The sequence below is a fragment of the Adelges cooleyi genome, unplaced genomic scaffold (assembly GCF_023614345.1).
Source record: "Adelges cooleyi isolate 19-005CV unplaced genomic scaffold, UGA_ACOO_1.1 ACOO_flye_CR_arks_rails_tigmint_CR_PRNA_167, whole genome shotgun sequence".
NCBI lineage: Eukaryota > Metazoa > Arthropoda > Insecta > Hemiptera > Adelgidae > Adelges > Adelges cooleyi.
In genome coordinates, this window is record NW_026095824.1 from 2,985,661 (window position 1) to 3,006,118 (window position 20,458).

Genomic DNA, 20,458 nt, shown 5'->3' on the forward strand with positions numbered 1-20,458 from the left:
ATATGATAACGACTTCGATTGAACTTACCTTCAGACGACCTTCAGCTTACGTCGGACAATTATTATTCGATAAATGATTTTTATTAAGCAAAAATAAAACCCTTCCGAAAGAGCTGTTATTCCTATAAAACGGTTAGGTTGGAACACGACATAGTGTGGAATATATTATTATTACATAATATACCTAATACAATATTATATTTTGCGATAATTTTTTACTTATTTTACTTATTTAATTTACAACTATTGTATGATTATTTGCGAAAAACCTGAATCAAATTTGAGTGAGTAAGTTTTAATTGAATTTATATTATCGATTATTTAATTTGCTATTTGCTGGTATAAAATAAAATACCTACGTTTTATTACAACTAAAATTATCTCCATAAGCTGAACGGACAGCGCCAAATTTTTATACAAAACGCAAATTGTCATTATAAGCGTTTAAATTTGTATTTGTTATAGTTTTTCTAATTTTACTAATTTTCTAATTGCTAAATCAAAATTAAGCCTTTTAGCCCCTATAGAGAATATAGTTTTACATAAAAAAATTAGTTTTATACGCAAAAAAATGTAATATTATTGCTCAATTTAATTGGTTAAATTTTCCATAATAAATAGCGCTTTCCGTTCTCCTTTAGTAATACATTTTCGCCAATTTTAAAATGGGTGAGGGATTTTATTCTACATCTTAAATAAACTTGTTCTACAGTACTCTGAGAGGAATTTTTCTGATCCTAATATTATGCTCAGTTTCCACTATGCTTCTACCACAGTGCCGAATAAAAACTAATCAGTTGAAAAATAAAAACTCAGTATGTAAGCCATGATTTTCGTATGAATGTCAAAAACGTTATTAAGTGATAACGCTAACATTTTTTTTTACACAGAAAATGTGCAAAGTCTGGTCGTCAGTCTGATATGTATATTATGTAATCTGACTAGGTATATTTATATACGAGTATTAAATATATAAACATATAAACAGTGACATATATTAAAATAATATAGTACGTATAGGGGATGTCTCAAAAAGAAATTTGAAGGATTTGATAAGGCCGCCATTTTTGTTTTGTTGGCAGCATTGGCTTTGTTATTTTTGTTATCTGTTATCACTTTTTACATAAAAGTGAAATAGAGAAATAAATCCGAGTGTTGTACTTTTTATCCTCTTCAGTGCTGTGCTATTGCTTGGAGACACAACAAAATAACATTCAACCTAATAAGATTCAACAGCCAATCATCAGTGACTATAAAGTGCGTTCATGTCCTAATATAAGATGGACTCTACTAATAAATACTAAGAAAAAAATCTAGTCCAAAACGTCGGCACGTGTAAAAAATATAAATGTATTATTATTTCGATTGGCCAAAGTTTATTTTGTACACCCAAATTGGTATTTGTTTACTACACGCGTACCTACTAGAAGTGTCGCACACGTCCCACTTGCTGACCCATTGGTATTCAGTGTAAGATGCCAGAGCGTGTGAGGTGCAATGCTGTGCTATTTCGTTGCATTGTTTTGGTCGGTAAGTGTTTAATAATTAAAAAAATACCTAATCACCTCGGTCGATGGTGTTGATCACGAACTCGTTAATATTGTAAATTAAATCCGTCAACGTTTCTGTGGACAAAACCAAAACACGTGTATCGATACAAAATCAAATATAAATGAGTATAATCAAATATAAAAGTGTGTATTATAATCAAATATAAAATACACTCTTGTTATAACAAAAACCTAACAGTGAAAGAGGGCCAAAGGGTCTGGTATTACTATCCTCCCAAAAAAGTCAGCCTGACAAAGCTTAGTGATGTCTACATTGTGGCCAAGTCTCTTTAAAGTCTAATCACTACTATTAAGGGCTCAAATGTGTACAGTATCTTAAGCTACCTAAGGTTAATTTGTGTTTCAAATTTCAAAAGATTATCTCAAGAGGAAACAGAGATATGTGGGTTAGAAAAAAACTGAGTGAATTGGTTCGTGTAAAGATACACAATGGCATTTCTGGAACTTAAAATTTGAATACAATTAAAAATATAGATACAGCATGCTTTGGACTACAACAACAATGTGTATGTTTTGTATTGTTGCAATACAGTTTATTATTGTGCACATCCACGTGATAAAATAGTGTGCGTGTGTTAATCTAATGTAAATTATTTACTAGATAATAACGATAATCGCCGGGCTGCGTAGGTGTACACTTGACCACCTCTATTGTCATTGTTGTTATTTAAACTATATTAGAAGATATAGTAAATATAGTTTAATAAATAAATAGGTTTGGACTGTGCGTGTAAATACAAACGTTACATCATTTAGTTAGTTGACCAATGTGACTGCAATATTATGGTAAATTATTCTTAATTAGACTGCGTTAAACAGTTTTACTTTAACCAGCTTCAGATTTATTCAGTTTTTTTGGCAATTTAGTGTTTTTTTTTGGATATCAGATAGACACAATAACATGGTAAAAAATAAGAAATATGAAAGTACAAAATTAACATTAAGAAAGAAATAACAATAATAATATTATGAATGAAATAATTATAATTACAGTGAAATACATAAATACAACTTACACAAATGTAAGTTAAAAACCAGAATAATAAAATCCCCTATCGTCGGATAAGTCCGGGTAACCTGGCCTTTTTCGCATACCCTTAGCGATGGCCTTTACTCTCGCGAATCTGGCTTGAAACGCGGCGTCCACGGCGGCGGTGGTTTGGCCGAAACAGGCCACGCTCGGTGCCCAAACCCGTCGTTGCTCGGCCGGTGGCCGTTTTGAAGCCATCGGCGGCTTTGGCCGATACCTGGAGCTAGCCGCCAGAAAGCCTAATTTTTGGCGGCCGACACTGGAAACCGTTATGGGGAATACCAGTGTACACCAATTGAGCAAAAATAAAGCGATAACAATAACGGCGAAACAAGTAATAGAAATCACGTGGACAAAAACGGCGAAACAGCCATTTAGAATGGATTGGAAATCACCGATATGAGCGTAACGCCAATAAGACGAAAATAAATCACGAAATGCGCCGAAACAAGTAATTAAACAGTACAGTTGGATAATGTGCAAAAACAAAAAGTAAGCAAAAAACAACCAACTCGACACGACGACGGGCTTGACGACGGCCACGTCTCCGCGGGCTTTGGCGACGGTGGCTTGGGCTGCGGGTTTGGCGTCCGCGGGACAGCCTAGGCGTTTGTATAGCCCAGCCGAAAGTTCTTCAAGTACATCATACACAACCGACACTGATTTTGGCGACATGATTATTATTTTGATAATTTAATAAGAAAGCAAATCGACAACACGAGAAAAAATATTACACAAACAAGTTAAATTTGTTAGAAATTTGATTAAAAAATTACAAAATATAAACAGTAAAGTTAAGACAAGTCTATTGTTACAATACAACAACAGCTGTCGTCGTCACTCGTCAAGACCGTTGTAGTCGCAGACATATGGTTATTAAATTATAATACAAGTATATGACGAGTACGGTTTTTAGACATTACCGCTGACCCAAGAGATAAATTTAAATGTTTTATATCTCCATAATGTGTTTTAATAATTATTTTATACTAAATTGACTGTCACAGACACATTCGTTTTAGAAATAATAATGTTAGTCACACTAGATATTAAATTAATTGAAATTATTAAATTGAAACTTTAATTAGAAACAAGGGCCCAATTTCAAATTTTCTTTTTTAGATTTTTCAAAAATTCCTCAGGCAAAATTAAAAATTAATATTTTATAAATCAAGCCGACCCATTAAATGGTAATAAATTAGGCAAAATTTCGTTAAAAAAAAAAAAGTGACTTAGAAAAATAGTCGTTTTGAAAATAAACCAAAATTTGAAATAATTGGGTTGAAATTTGTGTAGGGTTTATTTGAAATATTTACACGGTTTTACAGTTATTATCTTTTGGGCTGTGTCGAGTGCTGGTCAACTGTTGTTCGGTCCGCTGTGCTGCTACCTGTAGACTGAAGTGATCAAGGCTGCAAGTTCCATCCCCACTATTATTTTCTTGTTGCTTCCGGCTTCTCCTGTCCTTGACCTTTGTAAATCTGTTATGTCAGGTCAGGTGAGGTGAATCCAAAATTTGCGTGGAAGTTTTCATGTCACGATGACGTCAGCTGGTAAGTGGATAGTTGATAGGAGACGTTACCTGTAGACGTGACGATTTAATCGGTCTTATTATTAATCTCTAGCTATAGTATACGAAGGGAGGGGTGGAAAACATTTAGTTACAGGTTAATTATTTGTATAAGCTTCGAGGTGTATTATTTTAACTATACAATTTTTTTTAACATTAGTAAACGTCATTTTGGCGGTATTTTAGACCTAGGTAAAGTAGCCAACGAACTCGAATATTTTTTACACAACTGAAATCGGACCATTCTAAGTAGTCGACATTTTGTCAGGCTTTTTGATATGAAACGTCAAAAAAACCGACCGTTTTGAGTCCCAACTATTTCCACGATTATAAAGTTCTGTGAGTATTTTAGTTTTTACACGAATAGCTATTAGTATATAGATATTAACTAAATAAATACAAAACGATTCATACTAATTTTTATAAACGAATGCTGTACAAAATTTATCAGAATTAATAAATGTAATACAATTACTCTTTGCCAAAATATGTAGTCCGCGTCCTAAAAAGTTTTCATGGGTGAATTTTCCAGGTTAGGCGACCGGATAGCATCCAAGTACTTGACTTTTGTCTGAGGAATACATATTACTTATTTCAAATCGAGCTTCTAAAATAGGTCTATAGTTAACCACACGCAGTCACAAAAAAAAAAAAAAAGGTTTTCTAATTATTTTATTTTTAACATACAAGTAAGAATTTTACTGATACAATAATTCCTTAGACTCTTACAGCTAAATAAATTATTATTAACATTTTATACATAAATTACTATACATGTATTTTGCATACCCGTTACTTGGTATTATTTTTACTCGAGTACGCGCAAATTCACAATTACGACCATCATCAGACATCACGTGTAAATATGTTGAACTTGATCAAATGCGAAGATAACTAACTACATCTGGATAAAATTCTGATTACATTTTTAGTTAATTTTTTTTTTTTGGGGGGGGGGGGGAATTCTATTATACTATACTCGTTTCCAAACCACCCATGGGGTAGAGTATTTGGCTCGTTTTTTTTAACGTGGTATCTCCGTCTACGATGATGCTTGAAAAGTGAGCTAGTCAGTACTTAATTGGAATTGTGTGTGTGTGTAGCGTGCATTATTTAAGATATTAGGGGTAATGCAGATAATGACTTTGAGGGTTATCCTGCTGGATCACGGTACAGGTTGAATCCAACCAAATCGACGGCTTGGGCGGCCACGCATCAGACAATGATGGACTTAGTATCATCTACAGAGATAGATTCGGGTTTACCTTAAGTTTAACTTCACAACGACCACACCCTGGTATTGACAGCTTGTTAATAACGACGACATCCTGGTATTGACAACTTGGGCTGCTGCGAACAAACGTTAACTTATCTATGTGGAACCGGGCTTACCTTAAGTTTAACTTCACAACGACCACGTCCTGGATCGACAGAATGGGCGGCCACGCGACAAACGTGGACTTACGCATCGATGTCGATCCAGGCATATTTTGACTTCATCACGACGACATCCTGGTATTCTCTGAAACTAAGCAATTTTTTCACTTTAGAAAAAGTTAATTTTTTACGAATTTATTTTTGGTCTCGGATTAAGCATAGGGTTCACATTAAAGACCATTAAAGGTCCTTCGTAGAAATTCTTAGTTTAGTAGAAAATTTGAATTCAAGAAGTTGCCAATTATAAGGGACTGAACGGCAGTGGTGAGTGACTGAACTACAGTGTGAAGGACTAAACAAATATTCAAATAAATAAACGATTTTTTTTTAATTAACAACATAATACATAACAGTATAATACTATTATTGACATAATATATTAGTAGGTTATCACATTGAACTTTTATAAAAACTAAATGTAAAATTACAGTCTCTCATAATAATATTATTTTTGAAAAAATGAGGGGACTGATAATCGCACCTAAAAGCATTAACTACTGGTTGAAATAAGTTTGGAGAAAAGCCATATTTTTGGAACACTTATAGGGTAAAAGGAGAAAATTATTCAAGTATTCAAAAATCCATAAGTGATTCTGAAAACTAGAGTACTTTCTTAACTGAATAATGTCAGGAACAAACGTGGACTTATACATCTATGTCGAACCGGGCTTACCTTAAGTTTAACTTCACAACGACCACATCCTGGATCGACAGAATGGGCGGCCACGCGACAAACGTGGACTTATGCATCGATGTCGATCCAGACATATTTTGACTTCATCACGACGACATCCTGGTATTGACAGCTTGGGCGGCCACGCAACAAAAATGTGAACTAACGGGCGATTCTCTGAAACTAAGGAATTTTTTCACTTTAGAAAAAATTAATTTTTTACGAATTAATTTTTGGTTTTTTGATTAAGCACAGGGTTCACATTAAAGACACATAAATTATAGGGTAAAAGGAGAAAATTATTGAAGTATTCAAAAATCCATAATTGATTCTGAAAACTAGAGTACTTTCTTAACTGAATAATGTCAGGTGCAAACGTGAACTTATACATCTATGTCTAACCGGGCTTACCTTAAGTTTATTATCACAACGACTCCATCCTAGTATCGACAGAATGGGCGGCCACGCGACAAACGTGGACTTGTGCATCGATGTCGATCCAGGGAGAACTATACTTTAACTTCATCACGACTACATCCTGGCATTGACAGCTTGGTCGGTCACGCAGTAAACGTGGACTTGTGTACTGATGTCGATCCGTGCTTACCTTAAGTTTAACTTCACAACGACTACCTGGTATCGACAGAATGGGCGGCCACGCGACTAACGTGGACTTATGCATCGATGTCGATCCAGGGAGAACTATACTTTAACTTCATCACGACTACATCCTGGCATTGACAGCTTGGTCGGTCACGCAGTAAACGTGGACTTGTGTACTGATGTCGATCCGTGCTTACCTTAAGTTTAACTTCACAACGACTACCTGGTATCGACAGAATGGGCGGCCACGCGACTAACGTGGACTTATGCATCGATGTCGATCCAGGCATATTTTGACTTCATCACGACGACATCCTGGCATTGACAGCTTGGGCGGCCACGCAACAAATGTAAAATAACAGGCGATTCTCTGAAACTAAGGAATTATTTCACTTTAGAAAAAGTTAATTTTTTTACGAATTTACTTTTGGTTTCTGATTAAGCACAGGGTTCACGTTAAAGACCATTAAAGGTTCTGAACTAAAAAGTAAGGGACACATAGTTTGTAGGGTAAAATGAGAAAAAATGACTTAACTGAATAATGTCAGGCGCAAACGTGAACTTATACATCTATGTCGAACCGGGCTTACCTAAAGTTTAACTTCACAACGACCACACCTGGTATCGACAGAATGGGCGGCCACGCGTCAAACGTGGACTTGTGCATCGATGTCGATCCAGGCATAACCATATATTGACTTCATCACGGTGACACCCTGGTATTGGCAGCTTGGTCGGCATAACTTATGATTAACTTAATACTACAAACTCATTGGCCTATTGAGGTCTTATGCTTAACAAAGGGTACCGAAGAGGTTGTCCAGCAGGATAACGGTATAGATATTGGTAGATTTATTTATAAAAAAAAATCTTGTTACCAAATAAGTATTGACTCGCTATTGTGTAAGTAGTTTAGTTTGATTAGCTGAAGTGTGATAATAGTGCTGCCATAATGTGTAAATTTACTTAAATAAATAAATGATAGTTTTGCGGTTGTTTAAAATAGTTTATGCCGGGAGAACTGGCATCATCGTATATAGACCTAATCCACGCAGTACTTGACTCAATGGACAAGTAATATTAGTATTTAAAATACATTACTACATGCATTGCATACCGCAGTTACTTCGTGTTATTTATACTTATTTGGAAATCCATGATAGCCTCCAGGTGTAGCCCTTTTGAGTTTTTGGTCGCCTTCGGTGGAACGCTTGGGATTTATTCTTTGAATAGCTTGAAGAAGTATGTCCATCCAATCTTATAGTACACTGACAATAATGTTTAAGTCGTTCAAAAATTTAACGGTTTTAACGTAAAATATAACTGAACAACGCTTTGAATATTACAACACAGGTATTGAATTTTAATGTTTTATAAATATACATTAGTTACTAACTACCTTGTTAACATAGAAACAAATTGATTTCAGCCGTTGAAAACGCATACATAGAATTTTGGCCAACAGAAGTTTGCTTAAGTATTTATATTAATTTAACATGAAGCGACAGAGTAATAATTGTAATTTATAAAGGGATGTAGCTATATTAATGGGAATGATTTGAAAATTTCCGATTAAATATTTTATGCATCCATCCAGAATAACAACTATATTATGTAGAATATCTAGGTAAACAAGGTTATTAAGGTTTAAGAAAAACGGGCGGTTTTTAAGGGGTTTTTATTTAGGCAATATTTAAGAAGATAGTGGTTTTAATAAATGTCGACCATGTCAATTTATTTCCAGGATAATTTGTATACGTTTCGGGATGTAAATTTTAACGTACATAATTTTTTTCTACGATTCAAAGCCATTTTGTTCTTACAGGGAACCAGGATGATCGGTTATGTATGTAAGTTTCAGACTTTTATAATTAAGTTAAATATTTTTTTTAAAAAAGTGCAAATGACCGCCATTACCCATATAGCTGAGTAATACCAGTCACCAAAAAACACATGTAAAATGATAGAGAAAAAATTTAAGTTCCTAAAAAACATACAAATTATGATCAAAATCAGTACAGCCTATTGTTCAAAGACATTGTATGTTTAATGGAAGTATTAGTTAGGTAAGGTTATTACATGAGTTATGTTAGACCGTTAATACCCCATCAGTTTAGACTGGTATTACCCCTATCAGACTTTTTTTTTTAAATACATGTATTTACTTAAAAAATATAACATTTAGGTATATTATGAGCAAATAAATGCAATGCTTGCCAGTTGGTGATATATTAGAAACAGTCAATATAGTAAAAAATTAGAAATTCTTAATTTGAGATGAGTTTTATTTTGGAAAAATATTACAACAAAAGTGATAAAGAAAATTGTTAACTATTTTTTTGTGGGAAAAAAGTTGTTTAGTATTTTGAAACATCTTTTATAAGGTTCTGGTAACAACAGTTATCAAATTATGTGCTCATCTAAATTTTAGCTATCATACTTTAAGAGATATGCCATTGACCACCGGTATTACCCACTGACTGGTATTCCCCCGTCCGGAGCTGAGTTTGTCAGCCGCCTCGAGTAACTTGATAACTTGAGTCAAGTTTAGTTTCTTGAGTTTTTTTTTTTTTTGGCTAAAATACCGGCCTACTTATTAATGGGAAATACGGTGTGCGTTTCTCGTTTAGGCAGGCGGCCCTATAATTATTAAAGGCTCGAAGTGCGTCGCGTTTCAACTACACAGCAGCGCGCTGTATTAATAAAAATAATAATAATAATAACGTGCACATAAAAATAAAAATATAATATATATATATATATTGTAATAATCGTACACATGTACACACACACACATAGTACATACATAATAATAACATATGATTGGTCGCGTACAGATGCCCTTGTGCCAGGCTGTACACATCTTGCGGCGCGTTGCATATGTATATATACAATGGGCGGCGTGTGTTTTACATCGTCGACATGTGAATACAGTAGTCGACGCCAACTGTCCGCCGCGCAGGACGTGATTTGTTTGCCGCGTCGCTGTTGATGTGCGCGTTTTGAAAATCGTATTTTTCCTCGGTATTTTTCTTCTTCTAATATTAAGTAGTAAAACAATAATATAATATTGTGTTTCGGTGTTGTTGTCGTCGTCGGTGCGGTCGAATATGTGTGCGTGAACGTTTAGCCCGGCCAAAAACGAACATACAACAACAAACAGGTCGGTACCTTTCGAAAATAACATAGTCTCTACATAGACTCTATTTAGGTACTATATTTTGTACACTCTATACTTATTAGTACAATATTTAAATAACGTTACAGTATATACCTACAACTACCTACCGAATTGTCGTAGAGACAATCCGTCAGTGTAATAATATCAATAGAGGCGTAACTACAGGGCTAAATCTAACCAAACCCAACCTAACCAAACCTAACTAAACCTAACCTAACCTAACCTAACCTAACCTAACCTAACCTAACCTTACCTAACCTGGGGCAGCTGCCCTACTGCACCCACAGTTGAAGTTACACCACTGATATAATGTGTGCATGATAATACTAAAATTAGAATTTGTCCTATCACAAGTTTTTGTAGAAATAGCCTTTTTTTTGTGTTTTGTAGAAATTATAATAAAATCATGTACTCAATTTCAGTGTAGACCAGCTGTATGGTCTATGGTGGAACCTGGTTAAGTGACTACCTACATGGGTTAAAAAAAAAACTGAAACGGTTTTTTTATACTAAAAAATGTCCAAGTATGCGAGTGGTGTTTACCGTGTGTTATTTACTAGATTGTTGTAATAATACAATATAATAATAATATCTAGAAACCTTTTTATTGTTTAAAAATACGTTATCCGGCACCTTTGACCCGCTGGCGAATATCCGATAAAACCGTATCGGTCAAATGCAGACTCGGGTGAAATCTTAAACTTTTCTCAAGAAAAACCTTCTTTTTTTTTTTGCCACAAATTTCTTTGTCCGTTACATACAATATATATTTTGTATCCTATAATTGGTCACCAATTAAATCGGGTCGCCGTCGTTATTCATGCGGGGTTCTTGTCCCGTCGGATTAACAAATCACATCCTGCATAGCACATTTTGCGTACCCCTGCCCGCAGCCACCGCCTTCGATTGTCTTCCAATTTAAGTAGTTCAGGCCACCAAAGGGTCCCTTTTGATCTAAATAATGCCACGACCGACACCAGAGCACTGTTGCCAGCAGAGACTGATCTAGAAACGATCAATAAAATGAGGGGGGGGGGAGCTAGGTAAATTATAGTCAAAGAGCTAAAGTTTACACGGTAAAAAATAAATGGCATATTCTACTTAATACATAATAAAATATAAAGAAAAAGTTACGGCCTAACGGCTGAAATTATAAAACACGAAACATGTTAATTTTATGTTGTGGCCAAAAAATGTTTCTTAGTAGTTTTTTAATATTTGGACTTAATCGGTTTGTTGGCAACATTATTAACCTGGTCGGTCATTTCGGATAAATTTAACCATTCGGTTAATTGTGAAATTATTTTCATTTATTTGGATGATGATCATTTGGTTACCCATTTAAAAAAAAAATATCAATATATGGATTTGTACCTTTCAAAATGTATATCAATTTATCTATTTTAATATAAAATATGGCTGTGAATAAGTAAGTATTAAGTTTAAAAGACAATCAAATAATTACGGTATTTGATGCGCCGAATATAAATATTACTATATAACAATTGTCCAGATCTAAAAACTCAAAAGACTTGCCTCAAGACATTTTATACACATACAAATATATACATATTATATAAAAAAAGCAACCGTTAGATCGCGCTACTTTCGTGACGATATTTTGTGTCGTTTTGGAGCTGGGAGGCCAAGGCTAAAGCACGTTCCATGTTACCATTGCAACCTATATTGTTTTGGTCGTCTAGTGATTTAATTTTTAGTAGAATTATTTTTTGAGGAAGTTATGTGTCGATGATTTACATTTTTTTTTTCTTTATTTACCGTCTCAAGATTATTTTACACAATACCTATACAGTTTGATTTTTTATCGGGAACCAGTCAACGCGTTAATGGGTTCAATTAATGATTGACTATTTTTTTTTCATAGTGTTTTAATATGATGTGATCTCAATTTTACACACATTTTTATATTCCTACCTCCCTCCCAAGCTATTTATTTTTATATCAAATTTTGGAACTATAATAGTAACGAATACATTTAATTTACTTTATGTAAAGCAATAATAATGTAATAAAAATGTTGACTAGTCGACAACCAGTTCTGGATAACTACTGTTGAACTTATTGAAGTTTCAAGTTTAGGGCAGTAGGTAAGGTGGATTGTGGTATTCTTGCTAACTGCGCCCACTTCCCCTGCCGTCTTAACTTTTAAACTCTTACAAGTATAAAAATAGTTGTTCAAAACTGGTTGTCAACAAGTCAAGTACATTATTCTCATTTTAAAAAGTTAATTAAATAATATATATATATGCGTTACCATTTAAGTTTCTAAAGTTGATGTAAAAATGATTAGTTTGGGAAGGGTGTTTGTATATTAGCTGTTATTATTTTATTTAACATTACATTACATAATTAAAATAATAATAATTTCAGTATAAGTCACACTATTTTACAATACTTGACGTCATAACCTTTAAAAAATACACCTTTATAAACATCTCTTATGATTATCATTGTTATCTGTTATCATTAAACGTGTAACCACACGAGGGGGGGGGTGAGCTGTTGAGATGACATTGTTTGAAAATAATATGATAAAAAAACAAATTCAATTAACAATCAAACCCTATGAGACCACCTTGTATAATAGTAGAAAATGGAATATATATTATGAAAATGCCTAGAATAATATTAATATGTGTGTATTACGTAGGTACCACCTATTATAGAATTCGGATAGATAAGTAAACGTTGTATTTTTTTTTCTTTTCGACCAAGAGATAGTGATAGCTACAAATTACTATTGTCGATTCGATTTTTACATCATTAAATTATTAGACGAACACGATCTAATCGGTAAGATTCGAAAACGTTTTTCGTTGTAACTTGTTTACTGATCAGCTTAATGATGTGTGTTTCATGTGACCTTTCGACCCCGGTAGAGTAATGTAAAGTATGTGCTATATCGTAAGATGCACACACATAACAAAGCATATTTATAACTATTATCTTTTAACTGTATAAAATCAGCTGCAAAGGCTCAGTTTTGTTCCTTTTGTACAATAGGTATCATAGGCGCAATTAGCATCCCCCCCAATTTAAAAATAACCCCTTCTAATATTTCAACTGTACTAACACCTCTCCTTATAGAAATGTTCAATATATACAAAAAGCTTTCTGCAGAGTTGATAACAGTACTTATTATTATTCAGTATTATATTTTATCAATTTCATGTGACTATCACTCTCTCCCCATTAGTTATCTGCATCTTGTGAACGCTCGATTCGGCTTAGGGTTCAGAATGAGACAGGACAAACTTACACATTTGCCAATATTATAAATAGAAAAAGATATTATGACACTTTTGCAGAATGAGCAAAGCATAATATAACTCTTGTATAAAATACCTGTAAATTATATTACATAAATGTTTATTATTTTTTGTTATAAAATAAAAATGCTAATAAACTTAAGTGTTAAATTGACAAACAAGATCCTAGCTCAAAAAAAACATTAACCTCGTTAATTTTAAATTAAATTTAAATACATAGAAAATGCAGAGCTTAAGCACCCTCAATTGTTTTTATTGAAATTGTGCCTATGATATAGGTATAGGTATTTTTTTTATAACTGTTATTTATACCCAGTGGCCGAAATCATTAGTTTTCCCCTCTAAAAGCCAAGTCAGGTTGGGTTAGGTAATCTAATTTTGAACAAGACAATTTTATCCAGAAAGTCCCAGGAACAATACAATAGTAATGTATATGTTAAGTTTTGAAATAGTTATTATTCTTAAAAACATATAATACATGATGGACTACTATACTAAAAGTAATCACAGCTTAATTTGTGATAATATCACCTAGTAGATTTTTGACTAATTAAAACTTACAGTGTTCTTGTATGTGTTTGTGCGTTCCTCGACCTTTTGGCCGGGTTCGAGATTTTTTTCATTAGTCAATCATTAATACTGAAACAATTAACTAACCCTAATGCATATTTTAAATGGAAAAGGACCGCATTTCGGTACTACAAGACTCGTTTGGTATCCGCCGGATGGGTTTTACAATTTGTTGTTTAGATTATCAAAACGCATCGATGAATAATGATAAAATGTCAACAGCTGTGGTGTGACACGAAGTCAATTATAAAAATGTCTTAGTATCATAGTTGAACTGCGAAAGAAAACAATATATATATATATATATTATACTCCTATATAAGTAATTAATCTAACACATACACTCAACTAGGGAAGGGGCTTGTAGTAGGAGTGAGAAATTGTACAATTGTCTTATAATTGGGCCTAGCCCAAAAGAATGTGACCCGACATAGCTATTTGGACGGATTTAAATAAAAGGAATAATTTTGATTATTTGTTGTATCATTTTTCGCTCCTAAGACACACTAGATAGGCTACGTCCTTTAAAAATGACATCTAATTAAACTGTTCATGCTAGATGTTCAAATATTCAATATGAAAAAGGACCTTATTCGAAAAAAGGTAATTGAAAAAGATAAAGAATCCTTAAGTACACGTGTATTCGTTTTGGTGCGCAGTACAAAATTGATCATTTATCAAAATAGTAACACCAAAATATAATAACTGGTAAAAAATTAAAACCAACGCACTAATAGTATGTTAATTAAAAAAAAAAAAAAATGAAATATTATTTTATTAGTAGCTTATGTTTCTTGTAATAATATAATATTATTTAGAACGTTAATTCTGGATTGCACAACAAACTGATTATTCCATAAACCGTCGATATACCAATCACGTTTCTCCAATAAGGGTTATGGGAACAAAAAATATATATATATATATATAAATATATATACATATATTTAGTCATCTCGAATCGAATTTTAAATATCTATTAAAAGGTCAATACTCTATACACTATTATTCAAAAGCTAATCGATAAACTGATGTGAATAATGTTATGTTACATTAGACAGCATTAGTTCAATTTAAAAACGATGTACATCAACTATTGTTATAAAAAAAAAACACAAGCCATGGTAATATGAAATATAATAATTAATAAACAATTTAATAATGAGAATTTACATAATGAAAAAATAAATGTGCAAATTTCGTAGTAAGAAACTAGGCTAGTTAAAAAAAGCTTTCTTAATTTTGACATATTTGTATGCTTAACAAATGACTTGTAAAAATCAAGTGCACATCAATTATATTGCGTAGTTATAAAACATATATTATAAGCTAACCACTACATGGTAATAACATTGGCCAGATTTTATTCAAACATTTTAAATAATTTAGTTTTGAAGACATAAATTACTAAATAATTAACGATAAACAGCTCAAAACTATGATTAATAGCAAAGTATAATACATATTTATATTATTGTGTCAACTTAACTTTAGACAAACATGAAATATTAATAAACGGTACTACAAATGAAAACCCCTAAGACATCCTTAGGGGTTTAAGTGCAATTTTTTTTTTAAAAACGTGATCCTATGGAGACACTGGAATACAACTGATTATTTAATAATTCATTCCTCAAAGAATGAGGAAGTCATTGATTGAGAAAGTCAACTGCATTCATCTGTTTTCATGGAAATAATGTATTATTAAAAAGTATGCACTTAACATAATTGTGTAAGAAATTGCACTTTAACTTTTAGATCTTTAATCTAGCGGTAATGATTTATAATTTTGTATTTTTATTTTTTACAAACATGAGATCACGTGACTTATAGAGAATATGAGTACCTATACTTATTGATATTTACGAATTTCGTGGGGTGTGTTATTACTTACTCTTGATGCACACAACCCTTGTGACGGATGGTTTAATATTGTTAAGAGAAATTGTGAGGGGTAGTTTTATCATGCAACTCGTACACTTATTCGAATTAACTTCCTTTTGAAAGCATAGTACCAATATTATATTATTATTCTGAACTGTGAGTTATCTAAGAACCGAAACCACAACGAATAGACCGGAGAAATCGAAAAAAATATATCGTTAACATTTATAAAATAAAAGAAGACAGACATTTCAGAGGTCGAGATTTGAAATGGACGGAATCTGAGTTGCTACATCTTACAAGTGTTACAAGTCTAAGTCATTGTACTACAATTATTGGCCACCGAAAAAATGATTTTTCCGGCCATTGGTGATTTTCTTGTTCAGCCGAAATACCATATAATATTATTTACCATTCCGAATAAGTATTATTCTAAAAAAAATAATATATAATGTTTTGATTTTAGATTTTGAAATTTCGGCCGATCAACTACCGGTACACAATGGACACTGCAGCGATGGGTAAGCGAGATTTACTACTACTAGGGTGTACTATTAATATGTATATATATACTTGAAATATATAATATGCATACTATAACGTTTAGTGTATTGCATAGTAAACGAGTAGACCGCACACTACACACACACACTACACATACACATGAAACCGTCCCTACTGCATACGAATAACAGCTAACCCCGTGACTGGAAATACTTAATCGAACGCCTTGGGTAGGTATATAGTACAAGAATAATATTATTATGTTATCATATTGTATTTAATAATATATTGTAATATATTTTCGAAACGTCTCTCCTTTGACAAAACGCGCGGTTACATATTCAAACAGCGCAGGGCCGTAGACCCCGGCCGGATCACCCGCATAACATCCGCTGTCCAGAGGGACTCGGAACCGCTAAATAGACACGTTTGGAAGCCATTATAATAGTACTTATATACACTCCAGTTATGCGTTTTCCACCGACACCGATTAAGGTCGCATATGTTGTGCACAAAACACCACCATAACCAACCGTCAATCAACCGTTCGCTGAACAGCACGTTCGGAAATCACAGATCCTTCGACAGCCCGTTTGCTATTCTTATACAAGTAGACAAGACAATGTAATAAAATATCGGCGATAATAATAATAATTCTAATAATAATATTTCACAGACAACGGGATTGAAAGCGCACGGTTTTTTGACATTTTATGTCTTTACTTTGGCACACAACCGGAAAAATCGACAGCGTTACCAACAATTTATCCTTGCATATATCTTATACATCTTATATATCCTTCTATATCCTTTCATCCTTATATCATTTTATATCCTTATATCCTTCTATATCCTTATATCCTTATACATCCTTATATATCCTTATAAATCCTTATATCCTTCTATATCCATAAACATCCGATATATAATTTAAAAAAAAAAACATAAAATGTCTCCCGTGGACTCGTACGCAAGCTGTTCAACTTAATTTACCAACACATTGAATATACTTATATGATTTGCTTGAGTTTTACTATCAAAAATTTTACAAAAGCTTAAATACCGCCTTTGTAAAATTCTTGATAGTAAAACTCATTTTGAAAAAGCCACATTTTGGTGGTAATAATAAGTGCTTTAGCCGGTTTATATTTCGATTTTGTATGCAGTTACACATTTTTTGGCTTCTTTACCGGTTCATGTTGAAAATAGAATTTCATTAAAAAAAAAAATCGGTATTTTTTTTCAGTAATTTAATAAATTTAATTTAAAAATTGTTTCAGTCAACGAACTAACCCAACCTATCTTGACAGAATTCAAATAGAACCTTTCTCGGTAGACGAAATTTGTCTTTGGTATTTCGGTTTCTAATATATTAAAAACAAAAGGGTCACGACGAATGTTATTTCTCGCCTCTGGACGTCCGGTAGTAACATTTTTGAAAAAATTGTTTGCACTCGGATATCAGAATGGCGGTTATGGGGGAGGGGGGATATATTTGAAATTTCATTAACCCGAATCGCCGTGGTTTTTAGCATCAGGGTTCTCCTCTGGAAATTTCGTCAAGATGTCTGTGCGTTTCTTATATGTGGGTCCGGTTTCCTGTTGTTGTGTTAGGCAGCTAGCTAGCTATACACGGTGTCGGCGGCGGCGGGTCAAAAGACACAGGATCGCCTGATATTTGTACAACGTCCAGAAGGTCTTTTTTATGATCTTAGTGTGTCGGTTAGGTTTGGCAGAGCGAGGGCGTGGAGGCGGGGGAGACAAAGACCGTACTGCCATGTGTACACCGTTTATTATACAAACGACGCGCACCCGGACGGTTACCAGCCTACCAAAAAAATATACATAATGTCAAAAAAAAATTACGTATTACACACCGAATATGACCCTGTATCCCGAGAAAGAGATTTGATATCTGGACAAAGTCATTACGGTATTGTTTAACACGTACTATACCTATACTCGTTTTTTATTCACACCAAAAATTAGTATTGCACACACACCACACACACAAAGGGGCGTGCTATAGTGTGTGTGTAAATAAATTACAATGAAAATCAAGTAGTATTGTGTATAACGTTTATAATGGTGTACTGTTAAAAAAGTAAAATAAATAACACCCTTTTTAGACAACCCGTCGTATTTCGCGGTGGCGCAAGGGCTGCAGAGGAGGATCCTGCCTTTGGCCGACCGGCAGAGAATAGCCAGGAACAAAAGCCTGGAGACCTCGTCGATGGGCAGGACCAGGAACGTTGACAGGCCGGCAACAAGTGCCTAACGAGGACTTTGAGCGCCAACATCGAAGATGCCAGGTTACTTGTTATGGGCCAGCCGAGACCGTCGGACGTAGCGCCGTCAGTGAAACACAGAAGACACGCCAGCACGGGTCACAAGGTAAGCAGTTTTAATTAATTTTTTTCCACCATATCTGTCCACCGAGTTCACTGTACAATATTATGTCTAATATAAACCAAAGGCAATAATTGAAAAAATAAAAAATTTTAAATTAAATTTAACGAAATCGTTGAATAAAGTCCCTTTAGTTCTGTATACAGGCGTGATCAACAGCTTATCGTAAACCACTCGATATCTCACTGGGCTTAATTGATAATTACATTTTTTTCCCCATAATGTTTTTTTATACAATGTGATCTCAATTTGTCCCACCCTCCCAAACTAATTGTTATACACATATTATTATTCTAGGCATTTTATATATTCTGTTTACTATTATTATACAAGGTGATCATTTTTAATCGTGAACCTCACTCAAGGGTTCTCAAAGGTTGATTGTAATTGAATTTGTTTTTTTATCATATTATTTTCAAACAACAATGTCATCTCAAAATCTTACCCCTCTCGTGTGGTTACACGTTTAATGATAACAGATAACAATGATAATCATAAGAGATGTTTATAAAGGTGTATTTTTTAAAGGTTATGTCAAGTATTATAAAATAGTGTGACTTTTACTAAAATTATTATTATTATGTAATGTATGTAATGTTAAATAAAATGAATAACAGCTAATATACAAACACCCCTCCCAAACTAATCATTTTTTACATCAACTTTAGAAACTTAAACGGTAACGCATATATATTTTATTTTATTACCTTTTTAAAATGAGAATAATGTACTTGACAGGTTGATAACCAGTTTTGAACAACTATTTTTAAACTTATAAGAGTTTAAAAGTTAAGACGGCAGGAAAGTGGGTGCAGATAGCAATAATACTACAATCTACCTTACCTACTGCCCTAAACTTGAAACTTCAATAAGTTCAACAGTAGTTATCCAAAACTGGTTGTCGTCCAGTCAACATTTGTATTACATTATTATTGCTTTACATAGAATAAATGAAATGTTTATGCGTTACCATTTAAGTTCCAAAAGTTGATATAAAAATAAAATAGCTTTAAAGGGGGAACATAAAATTTAAATTTCTCATTAAACCCAGTGAGGTATTGAGTGGTTCACAGTAAGTTGATCCAACCTTATATGTGACGCAGAAAACAAGAGGGACCTTTTGTCAACGTTTTCCAAAATCTAGGACACATCTTTGTAGGTAAAAAAAATTACCAAGTTGCCAAAATTATACTTCCTAAAACTAAACTCCTAAGACTAAAATGTCTTATTCATTAGTTTTCTACAATATCCCTTAACAACATCTCTTCTTTTTTTTTTAAAAAGTCACTTGTACCCTTTTGGCTCCAAACATATCATTCTAGTGTAAAAATACTGATTTTTGCAATCACTTATGTTGTGTGTTGAATATGTATATTTTCCAAAAATGTAATTTCCCATTTACCCGCCGGTATAACTGTGACATAAAATATTGTATCCTATAGGGTTGTTATATGGGTGATATTAAGTATCTGGCATAGGTCAAAAATCGCATTGCTTGCATTAACATAATATTATTTGTCATGCCGTGTGCACGCAACTATGTACACACCCTCCGTGGCCTGTTCTGGCTTGCATGTATTTTATTTACATAATACAATAATACCACTACTGTTTTACAAGTTAATTAACTCATCGTGAAGTGTTAGATGTGAAGGTTTTTTTTTTTAAAGTATATATTTTCTAAACCCACAACGACCAACAAAAAACTGCCACTGCATGGCAATAGATTTTCTTGG

General features: G+C 33.3%; 1 protein-coding gene across 1 annotated transcript in view; it reads left to right on the forward strand.

Annotated features, from left to right (window-relative positions):
• Positions 1–9,821: 9,821 nt before the first annotated feature.
• LOC126832787 (phosphoinositide 3-kinase adapter protein 1) overlaps positions 9,822–20,458 on the forward strand; it is a 33,765-nt gene continuing 23,128 nt past the window's right edge. Inside the window, 4 exon segments of the mRNA XM_050563735.1 lie at positions 9,822–10,047; positions 16,276–16,330; positions 18,443–18,571; positions 18,574–18,707. Coding sequence (XP_050419692.1) covers positions 16,312–16,330; positions 18,443–18,571; positions 18,574–18,707 — 282 coding nt within the window. The 5' untranslated portion in view covers positions 9,822–10,047; positions 16,276–16,311.